Source organism: Agelaius tricolor, unplaced genomic scaffold (assembly GCF_023055355.1).
Source record: "Agelaius tricolor isolate 1412-34295 unplaced genomic scaffold, bAgeTri1.0.p SCAF_31, whole genome shotgun sequence".
NCBI lineage: Eukaryota > Metazoa > Chordata > Aves > Passeriformes > Icteridae > Agelaius > Agelaius tricolor.
The window spans coordinates 4416738-4437558 of record NW_027269291.1 but is presented as its reverse complement, the minus strand read 5'-3'; the positions used below and the strand labels follow the sequence as shown (position 1 = coordinate 4437558).

Genomic DNA, 20821 nt, shown 5'->3' with positions numbered 1-20821 from the left:
TTTTCCTCCTGAGAAGCTGAGAGGCCTCAGGAACAAAATGTAACCAATGGTTATCTGCTGCTGTGGAATGCAACAGGTGCATCTGGGATTGGGCTCATGTGGTTGTTTCTAATTAATGGCCAATCACAGCCCAGCTGGCTCAGACAGAGAGCCAAGCCACAAGCCTTTGTTATCATTCTTTCCTTTTCTATTCTTAGCCAGCCTTCTGAGGAAATCCTTTCTTTTAGTACAATTTTAATGCAATATATATCATAAAATAATAAATCAAGCCTTCTGAATCATGGAGTCAGATCCTCATCTCTTCCCTCATCCTCAGACTCCTGTGAATGCTGTCACAGGTTTCCCCACTGCTTTTGGGGTATTTGAGAGCAGCAAAGCCCTGGGTTTGTGGCTGAGAGGGCACACAGGCCCTGCTCAGCTCTGATCTGGGGAGGTGACCAATGTTTGGGGTGTGACAAGCCCCATCAGGTTATGAGGCAGCCTTGATTCATGAGCCAAGGGTGTTTCTCAGCTCATGATGAGTAAAGGGATGGAACATCCCTGCTGGGAGGTGGGGTTGTTCAGCCTGGAGAAGGCTGCAGGGAGGCCTCAGAGCCTCTGCCAGTGCCAAAAGGGCCACCAGGAGGGACTTTGGACAAGGGCCTGGAGTGACAGGACAAGGGGAATGGCTTCCCACTGCCAGAGGGCAGGGTTAGATGGAATATTGGGAAGAAATTCCTCCCTGTGAGGGTGGGCAGGCCCTGGCACAGGGTGCCCAGAGCAGCTGTGGTTGCCCCTGGATCCCTGGAAGTGTCCAAGGCCAGGTTGGACACCGCCAGGGAACCTCCTGGGGCTTCCTAGCAGGCAAGTGAGGCTGGTTTAGGGCACAGAGCTTGTGCCCAGGGACAGACCTGGCCTCACACCAGAGAACCCAAAGCCCTGTGACTGCCATCAAGGCATTAATTAGCTGTTAAGGCATTAATTAGCTGTGTGTAGCTGGACAGATTCTGGTCTGCAAGGTGCCTGTGGACTGGAGAGGTGCTGAATCACATCTCTGCTGAGGAGGGACAGCAGCAACCAGGGGCTGCCTCAGAATGGCCCAGGGCAGGCAGGTGGGGACCCAGGCCAGCTCTGGAGCAGTGGGGAGCAGGCTGCTGGCCCTGGGGACAAAGGACATCCTGGGATCCTGTGGCTCAGCTCCTTTGTCACAGCTCCTGCTCCAGCCTGCCTGCTCTCTCCAGAGGGGTGGCTGCTCCTCCCAGCCCACCAGGACACAGTGACACCCATGAGGGATCACAGGTGACTGTCACAACCCCCAGTGTCACCTCTGTCACCCTGCAGCCCTCTGCTGTCTCCTCTGTGCTTGGCCTCCTTCCTTAGAGGGAAAGAATTGGTGTGAAGGACTGAACCTGCACTAGTCCAGGAATAAAATTGGCTTTGGAGGACTGAACCTGCAGTAGTCCAGGAATAAAATCAGCTTTGTAAGATGAATGTGGAGGGGTTTTCCCCAGGGACACACTCTGCAGGCACAGATGACAGAGGGATCCACCCTCACTGTGTGTGACACTGCAAGGACACCAGCTGGGCTGGAATGCTGAGGTGACAGCAAACCCCTGTCCCCAGGGCTGTGGGGACAAGACCCCTCCTCACAGCACTGACCTTCTCTGGTGCCATGCTGGGACACTTCCAATTGTACAGGTAATACTGCAGGTTCCCATCCCCGATCCCAAACTTCAGCTTCTCCAGGAAGGTTTTGTTTTCCATGAGATCCAGTGCATTGAAGACGTCAAATCCTTTCTGCACAGGGAGACATGAGGCCATCAGTTCCTGCTTTTTGTGCTGGGCAGCTCCTCCCACCTGTGAGCAGCCTGGCCCCCTTTCCTGACTGGTTTTGAATCCCAGAAAAATGGAAGAGCTCAGCTTTGGTGTTCTCACCCTCAATCCAACTACTACAGACTGGTTGCTATAGGACATGAGCAACCACCACAAGCTGGAAGGTTCAAGGTACCCCAGCATCCCTCTCCTGGGTGGCAGATCCTTTTGGATTTGGATTTTTACAGTGCTGGGATCAAGCCCTTTCCACAAACCCAAGCGTGGCCAGCCTGCAGTGAGTTTCCTGTGAGTTCCTGTGAGCTGCCCAGTGTCCCATGGTGCCAGCCCATCTCTGCATCCCTCACCTGTGGGAAAAATGGATTTGTAGAGAATTCTCAAAGCCTGACAGAAGGCTCACATAGCAGAACCCATGAAGGGTAATTTGAGATTACTGGCTTTAAGGCATTTACAGCATGGTGTGACAAAAGCTGATAGGCCAAGAAACACTTATAGTTTATTGTAATTAGGAAATAGTTGGCTTCTGATTGTGATGGCATGAATTATAAATGCCTTGGTGTTCTCACCCTCAATCCAACTACTACAGACTGTTTGCTGTAGGACATGAGCAACCACCACAAGCTGGAAGGTTCAAGGTACTCCAGGATCCCTCTCCTGGGTGACAGATCCTTTTGGATTTGGATTTTTATAGTGCTGGGATCAAGCCCTTCCCACAAACCCAAGGGTGGCCAGCCTGCAGTGAGTTTCCTGTGAGTTGCCCAGTGTCCCATGGTGCCAGCCCATCCCTGCATCCCTCACCTCTGTGAAAAATGGATTTGTAGAGAATTCTCAAAGCCTGACAGAAGGCTTTGAGGGTAATTTGAGATGATTGGCTTTAAGGCATTTACAGCATGATGTGACAAAAGCTGATAGGCCAAAATACACTTAAAATGTAATTAGGAAATAGCTGGCTTCTAATTACGATGGCGTGAATTCTAACATCTGTATTGTCTCACCCTTCACATGAGACTGAAAATGGAATGAAAGCTTTTTAAAACACCCCTCAGCTGCCCCATCTGTGGCTCGGGGAAGGGCTCAGTGCAGCACTCACCGACTTGGCGAGGATGAGCGCGTCGCTCATGAGGTCGATGAGAGGCGTCTTGGTGTGGACGTTGTAGAAGGAATAAGCAGCTTTCAGGCTCTTGTGAGTTGGGTGGTTCATGATGGTGGAGGGCAGGGTGTAAAAGCTCAGGAAGTCTGTCACCTCTCCTGGGGCACTCTGGAAGGCAGAAGTGACATCATGATTGTCACTGTCACATTTTCTGAAAAATCCTCTTTGCCCAGGATTCTTCTCCTGGGAAGCTGAGAAGCCTCAGGGAAAAAGGAAAACAATATTATCTCATTTGCTTCTCCTGGGTTTTGCTCACGTGGGAGTGTGCTGGGAGATTGTTTATCCAACAAGTGGTTGCTTGATTGGTTTCATGTGAATTGTTTTGATTTAATGACCAATCACCATCAGCTGTATTGGGACTCTGGAGAGAGTCACAGGTTTTTCATTATTATCTTGTTAAGCCTTTTCTCTATTCTTTAGTAAAGTTTTAGTATAGCATAATATAATATGATATGATATAATATATGTTATATCATATTATAACATAGCAATATAGCATCATATAATATAGCATAATATATAATATAATATAGCATAATGTAATGTAATATTATATATGATATAGCATAATGTGATATAATATTATACAATTTATATGTGATATATGATATTATATAGTATAGTATGATATAGTATAGTATGAGATTATATGATAAGATGTAATGTAACATAATGTAATGTAATGTAATAATAAATTAGCCTTCTAAGAACATGGAGTCAGATTCATCATTTCCTCCCTGCCACAGAGGATCCTGAAAATACCACCCATGACATGTCAGGCTGGGATAAAGCCTGGCCAGAGCCTTAGAGGGGCTCCCAGTTGGAGTGGTGGCTGCAAGGAGACTCCTGGCTCAGGATGGAGGCACCATCTCCAGCAAATTCCCATCCTGGAGGGCCAAGGAGCTGCTCCCTGATGGCTCCCACAGCTCCAGGAGAGGCCAAAGCCCAGGAGAACACCCTCCCATCCTGTTCCTGCCCTCACCTCTACCACAAAGGTGTCGATGATGTTCTCCTGAGGTACAAACCAGTGCTCCACCTCCTCTCTGCTCATCACAGGTGTCAGGTGGAACTGCTTCAGGTACTCAGTCAAGAGCTTGTGCACAGCAGGGATGTCCTTGTGCTCCATGGGCCGCAGGCCAGGAGTCTTGGGAGTCTGCACAAAGTGGGACAAGTTGTTTTGTTGCTTGCACAGTGGTTTTCATCACCCAAGGGCTCTCCAATGAGCAGCACAGAGACACTCTGTGCTTAGATCAGCCCATTTCCAGCTCCCCAGCCCTGTGTGCCCAGCAAAGGATGGATGAGATCTGCTGTGACACCGATGGCAAAGATCACAGAAAGCACAGCACGTCCCAAAGCCCCAGGTGCCAGGTCAGGTCCCAGTGGAAGTGCTCCTACCCACTAACAGCACAAACTCTGCTTCCCTGCAGCTTCCTGTTCCCACTCACAGCAGGCACAGGCTGGGAGATGTGTCCCAGGCTCCACAAGATGTTATTCCCAGTTGGCCTCAATTACTAATTTAGGGTTGGGATGGCTCAGCAAGCCCAGATCTGCTCTGAGGCTGAGTTTCTATGCAAAAACCAGTAGCTCCAGCCCAGCAACTGCTGTCTGTGTGGCTGTGGGAGGCAGGAGCTGAGAGCTGCCCAGCATGAAAGCAGCACCCCAAAGGGGTGACAGAAAGGAGCCAACAAGGTCAGGGAAGGTGGTGGCAATTTTAATGCAGTTTGCTTCTTTCTCTTCCATCTCCAGCTGGGGAACTTCCCCAGCAGGACAACTGCAGTGCCAGAAGTGATCAGTGTGACTGAAGAATGAGGGACTAACTCGATCCAAGGTCACACTGAGGCTGTGTTTGGACAGATGAAGGCTGTCACATCTGCCTGCTTGTTTTACCAGAATGACAGGCTGTGACTCACCAGCAAACAAAAGCTCACAGGCTCCTCTAACTGCAAGAATTTGCCCTTAAAATGCAGGTACCCAGGCAAAAATACATAAAGATTAAATAAAGCACAACTGCTTGACAGAGCCATTTACTACATGGAACAAACTCTGGGTTTCCAGGCAGAGGACTTGACCTCGACCTCCTTTGTGTGTTTTGCCCAGGGAGGAGCAAGCCCTGAGCCCTGGCAGGCTGGCACCCACCTCGGGCAGGCGGTACAGCTTCGTGGTGCGTTGCATAGTCATGTTCCTGCTCAGGTGGGAGAACTTGACCTCGATGAGTTTCCGAGGGTTCAGGGAGCGGTGCCAATACCTGCAGACACAAACAGGCAGTGGGACACTCGTCCTGGGGCAGAGGGGTGGCTGCAGGGGCAAGTGAGAACATCAGGCCAGCAGCTCCCCACAGAGAGCAACACAGTTCTTGTGAGAGTGTCGGGGGGTAGGATGGATGGAGATGAGAGATCTCTGCAGCCAGGGCTTGGAACTTGGGGTTTATTGCAAAGGGCCTGGGTGCAGGGCCCTGCTGGGAGCTGCCAGCCACAGCTCAGAGGGGGAGAGAGGATGAGAGGGGGAGAGAGTAAAAGGGTAAGAGAGCAAAAGGGGTAAGAGCTAAGAGAGCAAAGTTCCCATTAGAAACAATAAATCTTCTTCTCTGTTGAATATTCTAATTCTCACTAACCAATCTAGTCCAAGATACAAATCCTAGAGCATTTCCATACAGCCTATAAGAATCATTACATTACCATACTGTGTCACATTTTAAACCCTAAAAGCTCCTCTTTGGGCCCCTTCTGCCAAGCTGGCAGGGTCTGCTCTGACCCTTGGGCCTGTCTGCAAGCAGAGGGTGTTGATCCATCAAAAGGGGATCACCTTCAGCTGGCCACACCATTGTTTTCCAGTTGTTCAGTAACTGAGGGATCTCAAAGCTTGTTTTCATTTCAATCTTGCTTATAGTTTCTATATTCTCAAAATCTTTTGCCAGACAACCATATTTATAAGGCTTTCCTGTTTCATCTTCCTCAACAGTTCTGATGTGATTCTGCTGCCAAAGCCTCCTCTCCTGTGTTACATGAGCAGCTTTAGCAAAGCCACTGCACTTAATCCTGAGAGGAGAAACCTGGACTGGGATTACACTCCCCTGTCCTGGGGAATCCCACAGTGGCCATAGAGGGAAGATCTGCAGACAGAAACCTGGGGAGAGCCACAGACACTCACCTGCAAGTCCCCACAGGCTTTGGCAGCACCACTCCTGCAGTGTAAACAGCCTGGAAGATTCCCTCTAGATGCACCCTCCTGGTGATCTCACGGATCAGAACCGGAGCCACCCGTTTGGAGCGCAGCTTTTTGTGCACACACAGGAAGTTTATCTCCACCATCTTCTTCTCTCTTGGGGAAGAAACAATGCAGAGCATGAGGCTTGACTGTCCTGACCTGGGAGGGTCAGACCAACGCCCTGGGCAATCTACCTCCAAACCCCTTCAAGGGAATGAGGAACCAACACCTCAGGGAAGGGGCAGGGGCTGGTTTTGGAGAACCCACCCTTAATCTGTGTCAGGGGAGGGTCAGGTTGCATATTAGGGAAAGGTTCTTGCCCCAGAGGGTGCCTGGGCACTGCCCAGGGAATGGTCACAGCCCCAAGGCTGCCAGAGCTGCAGGAGAGTTTGGACAATGCTCTCAGGAACAGGGTGGATTGTTGGGCTGCCCTGTGCAGGTCTAGGAGCTGGACTGGATGATCCTTGGAGATCCCTTCCAGCTTAGGATACTCAATGATTCTACATCTCCATCTAACCCTGGATGATTTCTGTAAGCCAGAGCTCTAAGTTAACCCACCTCATTGAGGAAAACAGCCTTCACAATGGTTAACTACAAGATAATCCTGCCCAGAACCTCCCTGCCAACCCTTAAATATCCCCCACCCTCCCCTCCAAGCAGCAAAACACCTCCAAAGCTGCAGGGTGCAGGTCTGGCTGTGTGCTGGGGAAGACAACGCAGCCAGAGCCCCTGAGCACTCCCAGAGCCCCAGCAAGGGGCAGGATGAGAAATGCAGCAGCACTCACGTGTCATAGATGTGGATGGTGGCTGGAATGGCGCTGATAAATCCCACCAGCTTCTTGCTGGACACCACTCGGACCCCACAGTGCCACTGGGGCAGCCAGCCTGGAGGACGCAGTGCCCTGGGGAGGGGACACACCTCAGGACACACCCAAGGTCCCTGGTGTACCTGCTCCTGCCTCCCACCCTGCCCTGGGACACCCCGAGTCCTGCTGGCCAGCAGGAGGATGAGAGAGTGACAGGGATGTGACAGGGACTGTTGGGATCCAGGGCAATGCCTGCATCCCACAGCCAGTCTTCACTAAGGACACAAGAGGAAATCTGTTCCTGGATTTAGGAACACCCTGAGGAAACAGCAGCTCTGCTGCAACTGGACTCCAAGGGGAACTGCTGGCAGCTGCCTTCATCCCACAACTCCAGGGCACTGAGGAGTCCCTCAGCTACTGGGATTTTCACAAACACTTGAGGGATCAAACCAAAGAGGAGAAAAATCCACTTTTAAGCTCCCACATCTCAAAGGAGCCAGAAGCAGGCGGGGCTGGGTGACAGCCCCTCTCACCGTGTCCCTGGGACACCGTACACAGTGACAGATGGGGAAGGGACACTTCAGGAAGAAGGGAGATGGCATAAGCAAAGGCAGCTGCAGCTCTGTCACAGGGATCAGGCTTGTCAGCACCCCACACCCCTGCTCTGCAGTGCTGGTGCCACTCACCACAGCAGGAACTCGGGCGAGTAATCGAAGCGGAACATGTTGTCATCATCCTCCACGTAGTTCTCGTTGAGCAGAGTGTACAGCTCCTTCAGCTGCAGCAGAGAACACTCAGGTTAAGGAGTTTACTCAGCCATCAGCTGCCCCCAGACAGGACCCTGAGCACTGAATGTGTGGCCACAGCACTGGGGCACCATGTGCAGCCATGGCCCTGCTGTGGGGTGCTGGAGCGGTGCCACACAGAGCACGGGAGCAGCAGGACACAGAATTTTGGTCCATGCAGTTATTAGGGTAGATAGCTTTAGGGCTTAGATTGTGTTTAGGGTGAGGAAAATGGTTGCAGTTTTTATAATGTATAGGTAGAAGTTGAGGAGGGTGAGTTTAGGGTTGTAGATGATAATGATTGCTATTCAGCCTAGGTGGGAGATGGGAGAAAAGACTAGGATTTTTCAGATTTGTGTTTGGTTGAGTCCTATTCATCCTCCCAGGGCTGCTGAGAGGATAGCCAGGATAGTTAGGAGTGCAGGGTTTAATGAGGGTGAGGTTATGTAGAGTAGTGTGACTGGAGGGAGTTTTATGACAGTGGATAGGAGGAGGCCAGTGGTGAGGTAAGCTCTGTGTCACCTCCCAGGGAGGTGGGACATGCTCTAAAAGGGGCTCTCACAGGAGAACTCCAGGCTTCAGGCATCCTTACATCCCCTTGGAAAAACCAGGCCAAGCTGCCCAGTGTAGGATGGAACTGCAGAGGGGAGAGTCAGACCCATCCAAGCCCAAGGTGTGACAGAGCCCCAGAGTCACCTCCTGTGCTGAAGGACCCCTTTCCATCCCAAAACCATCTCCAACAGCCCAAGCATTGAAGTGTCACCCAAAACACTCCAAAATGAATGTGCTGAGCTGCCTGGGATTGTGGGGAAGGATCAGGCACCACGTGTGGAGCTGTGCTGAGCTGCCTGACCCACCCAAGCCCAAGGTGTGACAGAGCCCCAGAGTCACCTGCTGTGCTGGGGATTTCCATCCCCACAAGCATCTCCAACAGCCCAAGCATTGAGCTGCCACCCAAGACACTCCAGAATGGATGTGCTGAGCTGCCTGTACTCACCACACCTCTATCCCCCAGGTCCAGGGCATCCCAGGTGAAGCCCTGGGGCAGGGTGTAGGGCTCCTGGCGGATGTTGTCCTTGTCTGGCTCCACTGGGCCGTGGGTGTTCACCACTTCTCCTGTAAGACACAGCAGGGAGCATGAAGAAGTTTGAAACTGGGGTCTCCCTCGAGTTTCTGTGGTTGAGATGACCCCTGAGGGATTAGAAAGTCTCTTTTTCCCAGCTCTGTGACCAAAGAAGAAGTTGAGATTCATCAGTTCTGCTTTTCAAGGTTGTTTATTTTCTCTCATCTATTTCATTCTTTCTCTGACCTGCTGAGATCTGTCCAGCAGTTGGGGTTGTGGCACAGTGACAGCCCTTGGGGTGGTGTTAATTTTTATATTAAAAACTACATGTATTTTATTTACAATAATTTTCCAATACCTATCACCTATGTTAGACAGGCTGTCTCTACTCTAAACCAATCCAAAAATGCCATCATCCCAGCAGAAGATGGAGGACAAGAAGAAGGAGAAGAAGGACAGGACACTCCCAGATTCCTGCATCTTGCCTCTTGAACCCCCATTCTAAAACCCCAAAATTCTACATTTTCACCCTGTGATAAATTCACTGTCATTCTACTCAAATTCTTGTGGCTTGTAAATCTTCACACAAAGCTAGTAATTGTTTCCATGGGTTAAAATCAAAGGCACAGGTGTCTGTGACTCCATGCCAAGGTCTCTGAGCCCCCTGCCAGGGTCTGGAATCACCCAGGGCAGCCAGAGCAATGTCCTGGGTCCCAACAGGTCTCCTCAAGCCAAGTTCATCAGCTCTTGGAGATCTATTTCACACCCAAGATAGCTCAGCTACCTTAGAAAACATAAAATCAGCAGGATGGCTTCTGTGGTAGTGTTGGAAACAAAAAGGTTTTAATTAAAGGCAAAATAACAAAACTCTTTACAGAGAAAAACTGAGCCACCTGCTAGAGGTTCTTGCTCCTGCTAAAACACCTCACAAAAGCAATTTAGTTCCTTTGTTCTCTTCTTTTTCTAGTGAATTGCTCAGGCTGGACTTTTTGGCTCCTGTCCAATTGGCCATCCTTAATTTTGAGGTGAAGTCCCCAAGGTCCTATGAGGTGTCTTTTTTGCTAATTGAGGAAAGAAACTTCTGAGCTTTTTTCCTTTTTAAGGGGACAAAAGACAGTTTTGTCACTCTGTCAACATGGGCCACACTCCTACAGAAGTTCTCTGCTGTGTGAGGCCTCCACAACACCTCAATCTCACCTCTCCCACCCCTGCAGTGGCAGACAGGGATTGTCACTTCACCCACCCACTTTGGGATGTGACAATGGGCAGGCAATCACAACTTCCAGGGCAAGGCTGGAGCCCATTGGGTGAGCAAACACAGCCACAGCTGCATCCTCCAGCTCCACACGGGTGGTGCCTGATCCTTCCCCATCCCCACCATCCCAGCCTGGGCCAGCACTTCCCTGGGAGCCCCTGCATGGAACAGTGATCTCCTGTCAGTTCTGGCCACTGCCACTTGGCAAGTGTCAGGGTTTCCTTCCCACTGTGCCTAGAGAAGTGAACAACACAACTTTTGTTGTAAAACCACTGACTCCTAAAGGCCCTGATTCAGCCAGGAGGTGTCAGCTCGAGCTCTGGCTGTCTCAGGGATGTCAGTCCAGCAGCATCACTTCAGTGCTGCCAAGAAAAGCGAGTTGTGCTAATTAGGAATTCCCTTAAAAAGGCTTTGAAAAGGTTTCCAAGCAATGGAGAGGTGATGAAAGCCCAGAGCAAGAACTTCTCCCATCACACCCACCCCAGGCAGCTTCCAGAAACACTCACCCCTGGCTGCCCTCTCTGTTCTGAGCAGGTGCTGAACTGTTTGGAGATCTGGCCCCAAAAATCCCAGCCCTAAATAGCCCCATGCCCACGTGTCAGAGCACTGCAGGAGCACTGGGACACTGTGAGTAGCCAGGGCACAGCCACCAGCCTGGTGTTGGGAGTAACGAGCTGCTATGTGCCCCCCTCACCCCAGGAGACACTTTCCACCCTCTCCCCAGGGTTTTCCCAAGCAGAAATTATGCTTTCCAAGCCCAGGATCCTTGGAAAAAAGGGCAAATGCAAGACTTTGCTGTCTCACATGACCATGTCCCATCTCACTGGGATTTTCCCAACTTAAAGCCAAGATTGGTGCTCCCAGGAAAATTTCTGAGACCCAAAAAAGCCTCAAAAGAGTGCTGTGGACAACATGGAATGGGGATCAAACACTGCACCTGCAGCAAAGGGGATACAAACTCATTGGCACAGACATCTTTTATGGAAAATCCTTTCCTCAGGATGTTTCCTCTTGAGAAGCTGAGAGGCCTCAGGAACAAAATGTAACCAATGGTTATCTGCTGCTGTGGAATGCAACAGGTGCATCTGGGATTGGCCTCATGTGGTTGTTTCTAATTAATGGCCAATCACACTCAGCTGGCTCGGACTCTCTGTCTGAGACAGAAGCTTTTGTTATCATTCCTTCTTTTTCTATTCTTAGCCAGCCTTCTGATGAAATCCTTTCTTCTATTCTTTTAGTTTAGTTTTAATGTAATATATATCATAAAATAATAAATCAGCCTTCTGAAACATGGAGTCAGATCCTCATCTCTTCCCTCATCCTCAGACCCCTGTGAACACGGTCACAACTCATGAAGGGAAATCCTGAAGAGCAGCAAATCTGAAGCCATGACAAGTTTTAGATAAATCTAGAAAATTGTGGGCTTGGACTCATTCTGTAGTTCCCCTGAGCTCTGGAGGATGCAGATGAGGAGAGACTGAAGCAAAGCTATCCCAGGCACCCCAATCAGCCTGGGAATGAGCCTTCCAGACAGGCAGCTCTCCTGCAGGTCTGCTCTGAGAGCTCCTGCCATGCTTTCAGTGGCAGATCACTGCCACAGACTGTCAGGAGCAAGGCCCAGAGCTGGGAAGCACCACTGGGATATTTGGGATATTTACAGGGGACAAGAGATGGGGCTCTCCATCCTTAGATGCCCATGGCAGCTTGGGGTGGAGCTGTTTATGTTTGTGCTTCCCCTCTCCTGCCTGTGCCAGGGAGGGATGTGAGCCCAGCAGAACAAGGATGTGGCAGCTCAGCACTGGATTTGCTTCCCAGAGCTGCTCCCTGCCCCAGCTCACCCCAAATTACCTTCCCCACCAAGGATCTCTGTCTGGGAAGCTCCAACCCCCAGGAAAGGGAGAGCTGGACAGCTCTGAGCCCTTCTCAGGATGTGGCAACACCACACCCAAAACTTGGGTACAGAAGGCTGGGGAGACACAACTGCAGGGCTGGCAGGAGATCACTGTCCCCTGGAGGGGCTCCCAGGGAAGTGCTGGCCCAGGCTGGGATGGTGGGGATGGGGAAGGATCAGGCACCACCCGTGTGGAGCTGGAGGATGCAGCTGTGGCTGTGTTTGCTCACCCAATGGGCTCCAGCCTTGCCCTGGAAGTTGTGATTGCCTGCCCATTGTCACATCCCAAAGTGGGTGGGTGAAGTGACAATCCCTGTCTGCCACTGCAGGGGTGGGAGAGGTGAGATTGAGGTGTTGTGGAGGCCTCACACAGCAGAGAACTTCTGTAGGAGTGTGGCCCATGTTGACAGAGTGACAAAACTGTCTTTTGTCCCCTTAAAAAGGAAAAAAGCTCAGAAGTTTCTTTCCTCAATTAGCAAAAAAAGAGACCTCATAGGACCTTGGGGACTTCACCTCAAATTTAAGGATGGCAAATTGGACAGGAGGCAAAAAGTCCAGCCTGAGCAATTCACTAGAAAAAGAAGAGAACAAAGGAACTAAATTGCTTTTGTGAAGTGTTTTAGCAGGAGCAAGAACCTCTAGCAGGTGGCTCAGTTTTTCTCTGTAAAGAGTTTTGTTATTTTGCCTTTAATTAAAACCTTTTTGTTTCCAACACCACCACAGAAGCCATCCTGCTGATTTTATGTTTTCTAAGGTAGCTGAGCTATCTTGGGTGTGAATCCAAGATCTCCAAGAGCTGATGAGACCTGGCTGGAGGAGACCTGTTGGGACCCAGGACATTGCTCTGGCTGCCCTGGGTGATTCCAGGCCCAGACCAGGCCTGGGATTAAGGGATGCACAAATGCAGGAAGCATCAGGTGAGATGTCTGAAGGGGTTCCTTGTCCCTCTGTACCCCTGAAGTGCTTGCACAGCTCTTCAGACCCTCCCCACCCTCCTAGCCCACATTGCTGAATGGTGGGGAAGTGGTTTTGGTGCCTTTGAAGCCCAGGCCAGGCAGGGACTCACCTGGTGGCCACAGATCAGCACCTCCAGGCTTCTCTGAGGGCTTCCTGGAGACCACAGGGCCTCCCCCAGGGCCCACAGGACATTGAGAGGCTGCACATACCTAACTTGGGCACTGGCTGTGTGTCCCAGAACTGGTAGCTCCTCTTGCTGGCTTCCTCCATGGTTTTGGCAGGTCCCTGACCTACAGAGAAGAGCTCGATGGCTTTTTGAATCTCCTGGATCCTCTCAGCAGGTAAAGAGTTCACCTGAGGGCACAGAAGGAGGGTGGAAAGGCAAAATGAGTAAGCTGAGCCAGCAGGGCTCCTCCTCATTAGGGGAATGTGGAGCTGATCCTGTCATGGAGAGCAGGCAGGAAGTTCCCTTCCCATCCTCAGTCCCTGACAGGCCTCCTGCCCCTCATCTAGAACTGGTTCCAGGCACTCCCAGGACAAAGGGGATGGCAGAATTTTCTGAAAAATGCTTTAAGTGGGTGCTGTGAGCCCCAGGAGCAAACCTCCCCACCTGACATCCTGCAGAGACAGATGGATCAACCCACACCCAGCACTTGAGATGCTTTCAGTGGCTTTTCTCTCACTGTTCAGCCTCCTCCCTCCAAGCTGTATCCACAAACTGCAGCTTCCAGAGGAGTCCCTGGACCCCAGGGACTGGGACAAGGCAGAGAGGTTGAGTCAAGATGAAAGACACTTTCATCCTCCTCTTCCTCAGGGGGATGGCTCTGCACTGAATTCCCAACCCCAGCTCCTCTCTGATCCCTGAGGAATTTAATTTGAAAAACACAAAGCCCCAATTTAAAGCTCTGCAGTGTCAGATGGACAAAATATTCAAAATATTTGGACAGGAACTGGCATCAGACAGGAAACAGCCTCTGCTGATGTGTCCCCTCTGCCACAGGACCAGAGGGGACAAGTGGGCCAGGAGGGTCAAACCCTGTGTGTCCCATTCCTGAATCAGTGGCTGCTGGAGAGGATCAGGCAAAGCCCAGAGGGATAAAACAGACCCTGCTCTCTCCAGCTGCTGTTCTTGGGATCATCAAGCAAAAAATCAACACCAGCAGATGTCCCCTCTGTGCTGCTGAAGGCAGGACTCACCTGGCAGTGGCAGCTCCTGCCTGTGACAGCAGCTGCTCTCTGGGAAGAGTAACTTGGAGGTGCCAGTCTGAGCCTGGAACTGGCTGAGATATCCAGCCAAGGACTGCATTACCCCTGGAGTGCTCTGCAAACACCTTCTGCACCAACAGGAATTCCCACACATGGAGAAATCACTCAAAATCTGAAGTTTTTTGAGCAAACAAGTGCCTAAAACCAGGGCTGGGAACTCCTTCCTTGGCCTAAGTAACACTGGAGGGGTTTGGGAGGGCCTGGATTCTGGGTAGGGGGTGGTCACCTTCACTGGCTGATCCTGAGCCTGGTCAGCCTGGTCTCCTCCTCCCTTCTCTTTCTTCCTTTTGGGTTTCTTTTTCTTCTTTTTGGCTCCGCTGTCATTTGCTGGACTCAGGCCCCTGAGGAACAAAAGAAACACCATTGGAGCCTTGGGGTTTTCTTTTGGGAGAACATTTCTTTGGTTTCTGAGGCACTCTGAAGAAAATGCAGGCTCCTGCTGAGTCCAAGTCTCCAGGAAGGGGAATATTCTGTGCACACTCCATGGTACAGAACTCCCTGGGAGTCCCCAAAAAGGGACAGCACCAACACCTCCCACCCCCAGGTGTGCTGGGCAGTGGGGACTGTGCCCTGTGCTGCAGGTGACCACATCCCTGCTCTGCCACCCGTGCCCAAACCCACCCTGTGGAGTGCTGGGGTGCTCAGCTTTGGCTTTTCCCTCTTGTCCAAGCCCAAGGATGGATGTGGAAGCAGAAATAACTGATCCAGCCCCAGGGATGAGGCCTCAGAGCAGGTTCAGGCACCACAGAGAGGTCACTGGCCAAGGACATTGTGCCAAGTGTCACCTCTCCTGCAGAGGTGATGCTCTAAGGAGATGAAGCTGTTTATTGGAAAATTATCATATTGTTATGCTGGAGCTGGAAAATTGAGAGTGAAGAGCAAATTTCTGGGAGTGCAGGGTGGGAAGTGCCCACACCAGGGCACAGCTCCTCCTTCCAGAGCTGCAGGGCAGCCCTGGACATCCAGATCATCATCATCATCATCATCATCATCCCCAAACAGCTGCTGGTGTGAAACCCCTCACTGAGCCTCGCTTTTGTTCCAGCTTTTCCCCTCACTGAGCCTGGCTTTTGTTCCAGCTTTGTCCCCTCATTGAGCTTGGCCTTTGTTTGGCATCCAGGTGCCAAAACCCAGGAGAGGCTCCTGCTCCCAGCATGGCAGAGGGCAACTGATGATGATGATGGTTTTGTGATCCTGCATGGAATGACCTGACACAGGACATTCAGCGTTATGGGGGAGCTGGGAGCCTCTGAGGCACTCAGGGCTCAGGGGGAAATGCAGTCCTGGAGAGGCTGGAGCAGGTCTGAGGGGAAGGAGCAGGGTCAGGAGAGCTTTGCCAGCTGCTCAGGCATGGCTCAGCTCTGTCCTGCCCCTCAGTGCTGCCCAGCAGGGTCAGGTACAGCTCAGCTGTCCCCCTCCTTGCACCCCAAAACAGGGAAACCCCACAGATCTGACCTGCCCAGAGGCACCAGCCTGGAATCCCCCCACAAAAGCACAGTTTGATGTCTTTACAAACACAAGATGTGGTAAAGAGGGTGGAGCAGGAAAAAAAAAAAAAAAGAAATGTGTTGGAAAATGTGTTGGAGCAGCATCCAATTATTTATTTTAGCAAGGCCAGGGAGGAAAACAGAGCTTGGAAGGTGGAAGGTGTCCCTGCCTGGATGATCTTCAAGGTCCCTTCCAACCCAACCACTCTGTGCAATCCCTGGGCTGAGCAGCAAGGTTATGAAACTGGGGAAAAGTGGATGGAGAAATGGTTTTGGAAGGATGAAATGGGATGTAGAATAGAAAGCCAACATGATGGGGAGCAGAGAAGGGTTTGCAGGACACTGGGGAAGCTTTTCCTCTGGATAAAACCTGAACAGCAGCAGAGACTCTGCAGACAGCACATGCTGGGGAAAAGGATCCTCATCCACCAGCAGAGCCTGTGTGGGACACCTGGGGATGGAAGGGACACCTGGAGGTGGAAGGGACACCTGGAGAGGGAAGGGACACCTGGAGAGGGAAGGGACACCTGGAGGTGGAAGGGACACCTGGAGGTGGAAGGGACACCTGGAGATAGAAGGGACACGTGGAGGTGGAAGGGACACCAGGAGGTGGAAGGGACACCTGGAGAGGGAAGGGACACCTGGAGACGGAAGGGACACCTGGAGACGGAAGGGACACCTGGAGAGGGAAGGGACACCTGGAGACGGAAGGGACACCAGGAGGTGGAAGGGACACCTGGAGAGGGAAGGGACACCTGGAGACGGAAGGGACACCTGGAGACGGAAGGGACACCTGGAGACGGAAGGGACACCTGGGGATGAAAGGGACACCTGGAGAGGGAAGGGACACCAGGAAATGGAGCATTCCTGGTGAGGGAACAAGCAGTGGTTCAGGGCAAGCTGCCCCACAAAAGGGGGTGAAGATAAACCCCCTTTCTTCTCCAGAAGAACAAGAAGGGAGAGGAGCAGGAACAAAGCTCCAAGGTCCAGCAGCCCTGGGGGGAATCTCACCTTCCTTCCCTTCCCACTGCCAGGAAAGGGCTTTGCCTCCCCCTGGGAGATGCTGCTTGGACATGACAGCAGCAGCAATGGCAGCACAGCGCTGCTGACACCACTATTGATTTTAGTGACAAATGTGTGATGGCTTTTTTAACTCTCTGGGGAGGAGCACAGGCAAATCCTGATCACACTGAAGTCCTGGGATGAGCAAAGCCACCTTGGAGCTGCAATAAACACATCCAAACAATTTCCTATCAATTTTGACAGCACCAGGAGAATTCCTGAGCACACCTCAAGGGCTGACACTGGAAGTTGCCCCTTCCAAAGGGGAGGGACACGAGTTCCCAGCTCACCTGCACGTTGGGATGCTGCAGGTGTCAGCTGTGACAGACAAAATGCTCCCCTCATACTGTGTCAGCATTGCTTTGCTTCATAAATCAGAGCTGCCAACTCCCAGCTTGGTGCTAATGAGCTCAGCCCAAGCTCGCAGGTGAAATCTCTGAGAAAATTCCTCCCTGATTTATGAGCAAAGCTGTCGTGACCTGGAAGAAATCAGGGTGGCAGAAGGTGGGATGAGCTTTTGCATTCCAGGTGGCATGGCCTGGGGAAGGGCCCTGCTCCAGCCAGGAGATGAAAACCAACCTGGCAGAGGAGGCACCAGCATGTAGGGAAATGCTGGAAAACCCAAAGACCCCACTCACCACACCCAGAGAAGCAACAATTACAGGTGGTTTTTATTTAAAATCTATTTAGGAAAGGAAATATCTTCTTTCTCCAGCTACACCACCCAGATACTCCCCAAATTAATGACAATGTGTGGGACAAATCACCACCACCCAAAATCTGCAGGTGGCCTGACAAAGCTGAGAGGGCTGGAGGAGTTTCATCCCCAGGAGGGGTGAGCTGCCAGCCCATCCCACATCCCACAGCCCACATCCCACATCCCACAGCCCACAGCCTTCCCAGCTGCATTTAAGGCCCTTTTTTCCCTCTCATATCCCTTTGCATTCTGAGGTGCACTGAGAGATGAAGTAGCAGGACAAAGGCACCTTGGCTGCAAACATCTCCCAGCTCCCTGTGGGATCACCATGGTCTCTTTTCTGGCTAAGGAAAACACTTTTCTCCTGGGAAAGGCATCCCCACCACCATGGCCATTGCTCCAATCCCTCCTTTTCTGTTTCCAGGTGTCTGCAAAGGCTCCAGCCCCAACCACTGCCCAGCAAACAACCCCTGTGAACAGAGTGAACTTGAAAATTGATTTTTGGAAGCATTTAAAGACAGCAACCAGGCTTGTTCAGGGTGAGACCTGCTCAGACTGGCTCAGCACCTCTAGAGGCTGGAAAACACCAGACTCACCCAGTAACAAACTGGTGCAAACTGGAAAACAGCCTCTAGACTCACCCAGTAACAAACTGGTGCAAACTGGAAAACAGCCTCTAGACTCACCCAGTAACAAACTGGTGCTCAGCACCCACTCATCCATCCCTGGGTGCTCCCAAAGCTGAGGGAGGAAGCACAAGGGGAACAACCCCAGCTGTGGGCAGCTCCCTGAGCCTGGTGGGAGGCTGAAAGTGTCAGATGAGAAGGAGAAGATCCCTGCTCTGTATTTAGGTGCTGGAAAATCCTTCAGCCATGCCAGGGGCTAATCAGGCACAGTGCTTAGGCTGTAATCTCTGTAATCTCGTTAGGGGCTGTGGCAGGGAGGATCTCCAGATGGCAGAGCTCAGCTCCCAGAGCCCAGCATGCCACCAGTGCCTGTCCCAGGAACCCTTTCTTGTGGCTAAGAGCAGGCAGGGACTGCCAAACCCCTCTGGTCTGGAAAAGCCCCTGTGCCCCCTCACACAGTGACTCCCAAACCCTTCCAGCCTGAAACAGCTTCCCCAGATGGCTCTGAACTGTTTCAGGGGATTGGGACACTGCCATCCTTGGTGTCACCAGTGCCTGGGAGGTGACAAACCCCACCAGGCTGAGCCCATGCCCTTCCAGAACCAGGGAACCAGGGAATAAATCCTCCACAGCAGAAGCTCCCTCCACACAAAAGGAAATATGAAAAACAACCGAGTGGGATTATTTTCTTTGGAAAATCAGCTTGGATAGGCACAGCAGAGAGCACTGCAGCCACCTCCCCATGCTGACAGGACTGAGGCTGAGGAAACTCAATTCCTCTTTCCTGTCCTTAAAAGGAAAGGAAGTATTGCTTTCACTGAGGAATACTTTTATGTTTTAAACCTCAGGGCCAAAATCCACCGAGTCCCAGCACAAACTGGCACAGGAAGGGCTCTGAGTGTGGCTCTGCAAAGCCTGGCAGCTCAAAGCCCTTCCCTTGCCCTGTTTTTGGGGACAGTGTCACTGGGGTGACAGGAAACACTCCCACACCCTGCTCTAATGGGATGGATGGTATGGAATCAACAGAATTCATGCACCCAGTGAGAAATCCATCCTCCTTCCCACCACTTGGTCTCTCCCTGGTGGTTTTTGGGGCTTTGCCAGAGAGCTCCAAAGCCTCCCTGCCTCGTGCTCCTTATGTGCCCACCAGCCACACTTTTGGTATTTTTTCCCAAGTCATCCAAACTATTTCCTAGTGGATATTCCCCAGGCTGCCTGTGGTGGCCCAGCTCCTCGAGGTGCCCAGAATCCCAGGAGGGCTCCAGGCCACACCTTTTCCTGGCAAAGGGCAGGAGGAACTGCTGGGCTGAGGAGCAGCAGTGATTGAGCACCGTGTCTCCTGTGCTCAGCTCTGGCTTCCACAAACCTAATCATGTCAGAGGGAAAGAAAATAAAAATCTCCCCCAAGCACAGCTAAACCGATTAAAGTGAGACACGGTGCCACACCCGGGAGGCAAATGAAATATAAATGGGCAGCTGTGCTGTCATAAAAAAAAGCCTCTGTGATATTTCTTGTGTGACCTTTTATTCACTTTGGGCAGGCAGGATTGGAGGGAGAATGGCTCTCCAAGCCTGTGGTCTCTGCTCTGCAGGGCTGGGGAAGCAGCACCAGGAGAGAAAGAGGAGCCCAAGGAGGCTCAGCTGCAGGAAAAACAAAGTGAAAACCACCGGGAACCTCTGGAAAGCCACACATGGGTGTTGGATTCCCAGCAGGAACGAGGACAGAGCCTCTCCCCCAAATCCCAAGCATAGTGAGGCAGCTCTGCACCGTATTAATTAAGGCAGTGAGTAACGAGGGTGCTACGTTAAGCATCCCAGCTCTTCCCTGCTGAGATAAGGACCTGCCTGGCTGCCTGTGCTCGCTCCCTGCCTTGTTGTTGTTATTCCACCATTCCATAGCCCTGGAGGCTGCGCTCCTCCAACCACGAGACAATGTAGGCAAGAGCTTTGCAAAACCCTGGGCTATGTTTAGGATAACGACGGGATGAGTGTGCAGAAAGCCGGGATTATTCCAGGGATGCCACATGCTCCGGAAAGCGGCATCACGCGTGCCACCACCCTGGGTGGCACCGCGGGGATGGAGATGCCACGAGTGGGCTGAGGCTCCTGCGGGAGGGCAGAGAGAATGCGGGGAGACACACCCTAACGCAAGGGCAGGAAGAGCTGCTAAATGGGCTCATTTCTGCCCCAAAAAGGAGCTCACGGCCCCGTCCCGGCCGCCCCGCAGCACCGCAGCCGTCACCCATCCACGCCGGGCCGCGCCCGACCCTGCTGAGCTTCGGACACGCTCCCGCAGCGGGCGTGAATGGGCGCCAGCGGCACCGCCCCCCCGCCAGACTGACTGGCGCCTCGACCAATCGCTGCCCGGGATGCTGCCCAGCGGCCAATCAGCGCACGCAAGGGGCGGGGCGCCTCTCACTTCCCGGCCGTTCCTCGCCTCAATGGGCCCGGCCGCTGCCGTGGCACGCGGTCCCGGCCGCCGCTCACCCCCGGTTGGAGCCATGCTCCGCCTCGTTCTCGCAGTCGCTGCAATGCTCGTGGTCGTTCTCCTCCGCCGTCGGCCGCGAAGGCCTCGCCGGTGGCCGCCTCACTGCTGTCTCACTGTCGTCCGCCATCTTGAACGGGGCCTCCGCGCGTGCCGCGCCCCCGCAACAAAGCGCGCCGCGATTGGCCGGCGGGCCGTGAGGCATGCCGGGAGTGGTAGTCCGCGTGGGCTTGCGGGGGCCGGGCTGCGCCGGGACCGGAACTACAATTCCCGTCAGA

General features: G+C 52.3%; 1 protein-coding gene across 1 annotated transcript in view; it reads right to left on the bottom strand.

Moving 5' to 3' along the window:
- Nucleotides 1–20821, bottom strand: part of NMT1 (N-myristoyltransferase 1) — a 22330-nt gene extending 1509 nt beyond the window's left edge. Inside the window, exons 1-11 of the mRNA XM_071450712.1 lie at nt 20546–20821; nt 14413–14527; nt 13130–13274; nt 8752–8870; nt 7656–7747; nt 6949–7065; nt 6107–6277; nt 5096–5204; nt 3942–4112; nt 2900–3067; nt 1639–1776 (exon numbers count right to left, since the gene is read on the bottom strand). Coding sequence (XP_071306813.1) covers nt 1639–1776; nt 2900–3067; nt 3942–4112; nt 5096–5204; nt 6107–6277; nt 6949–7065; nt 7656–7747; nt 8752–8870; nt 13130–13274; nt 14413–14527; nt 20546–20748 — 1548 coding nt within the window. The 5' untranslated portion in view covers nt 20749–20821. The remainder of the gene's footprint in view (nt 1–1638; nt 1777–2899; nt 3068–3941; nt 4113–5095; nt 5205–6106; nt 6278–6948; nt 7066–7655; nt 7748–8751; nt 8871–13129; nt 13275–14412; nt 14528–20545) is intronic.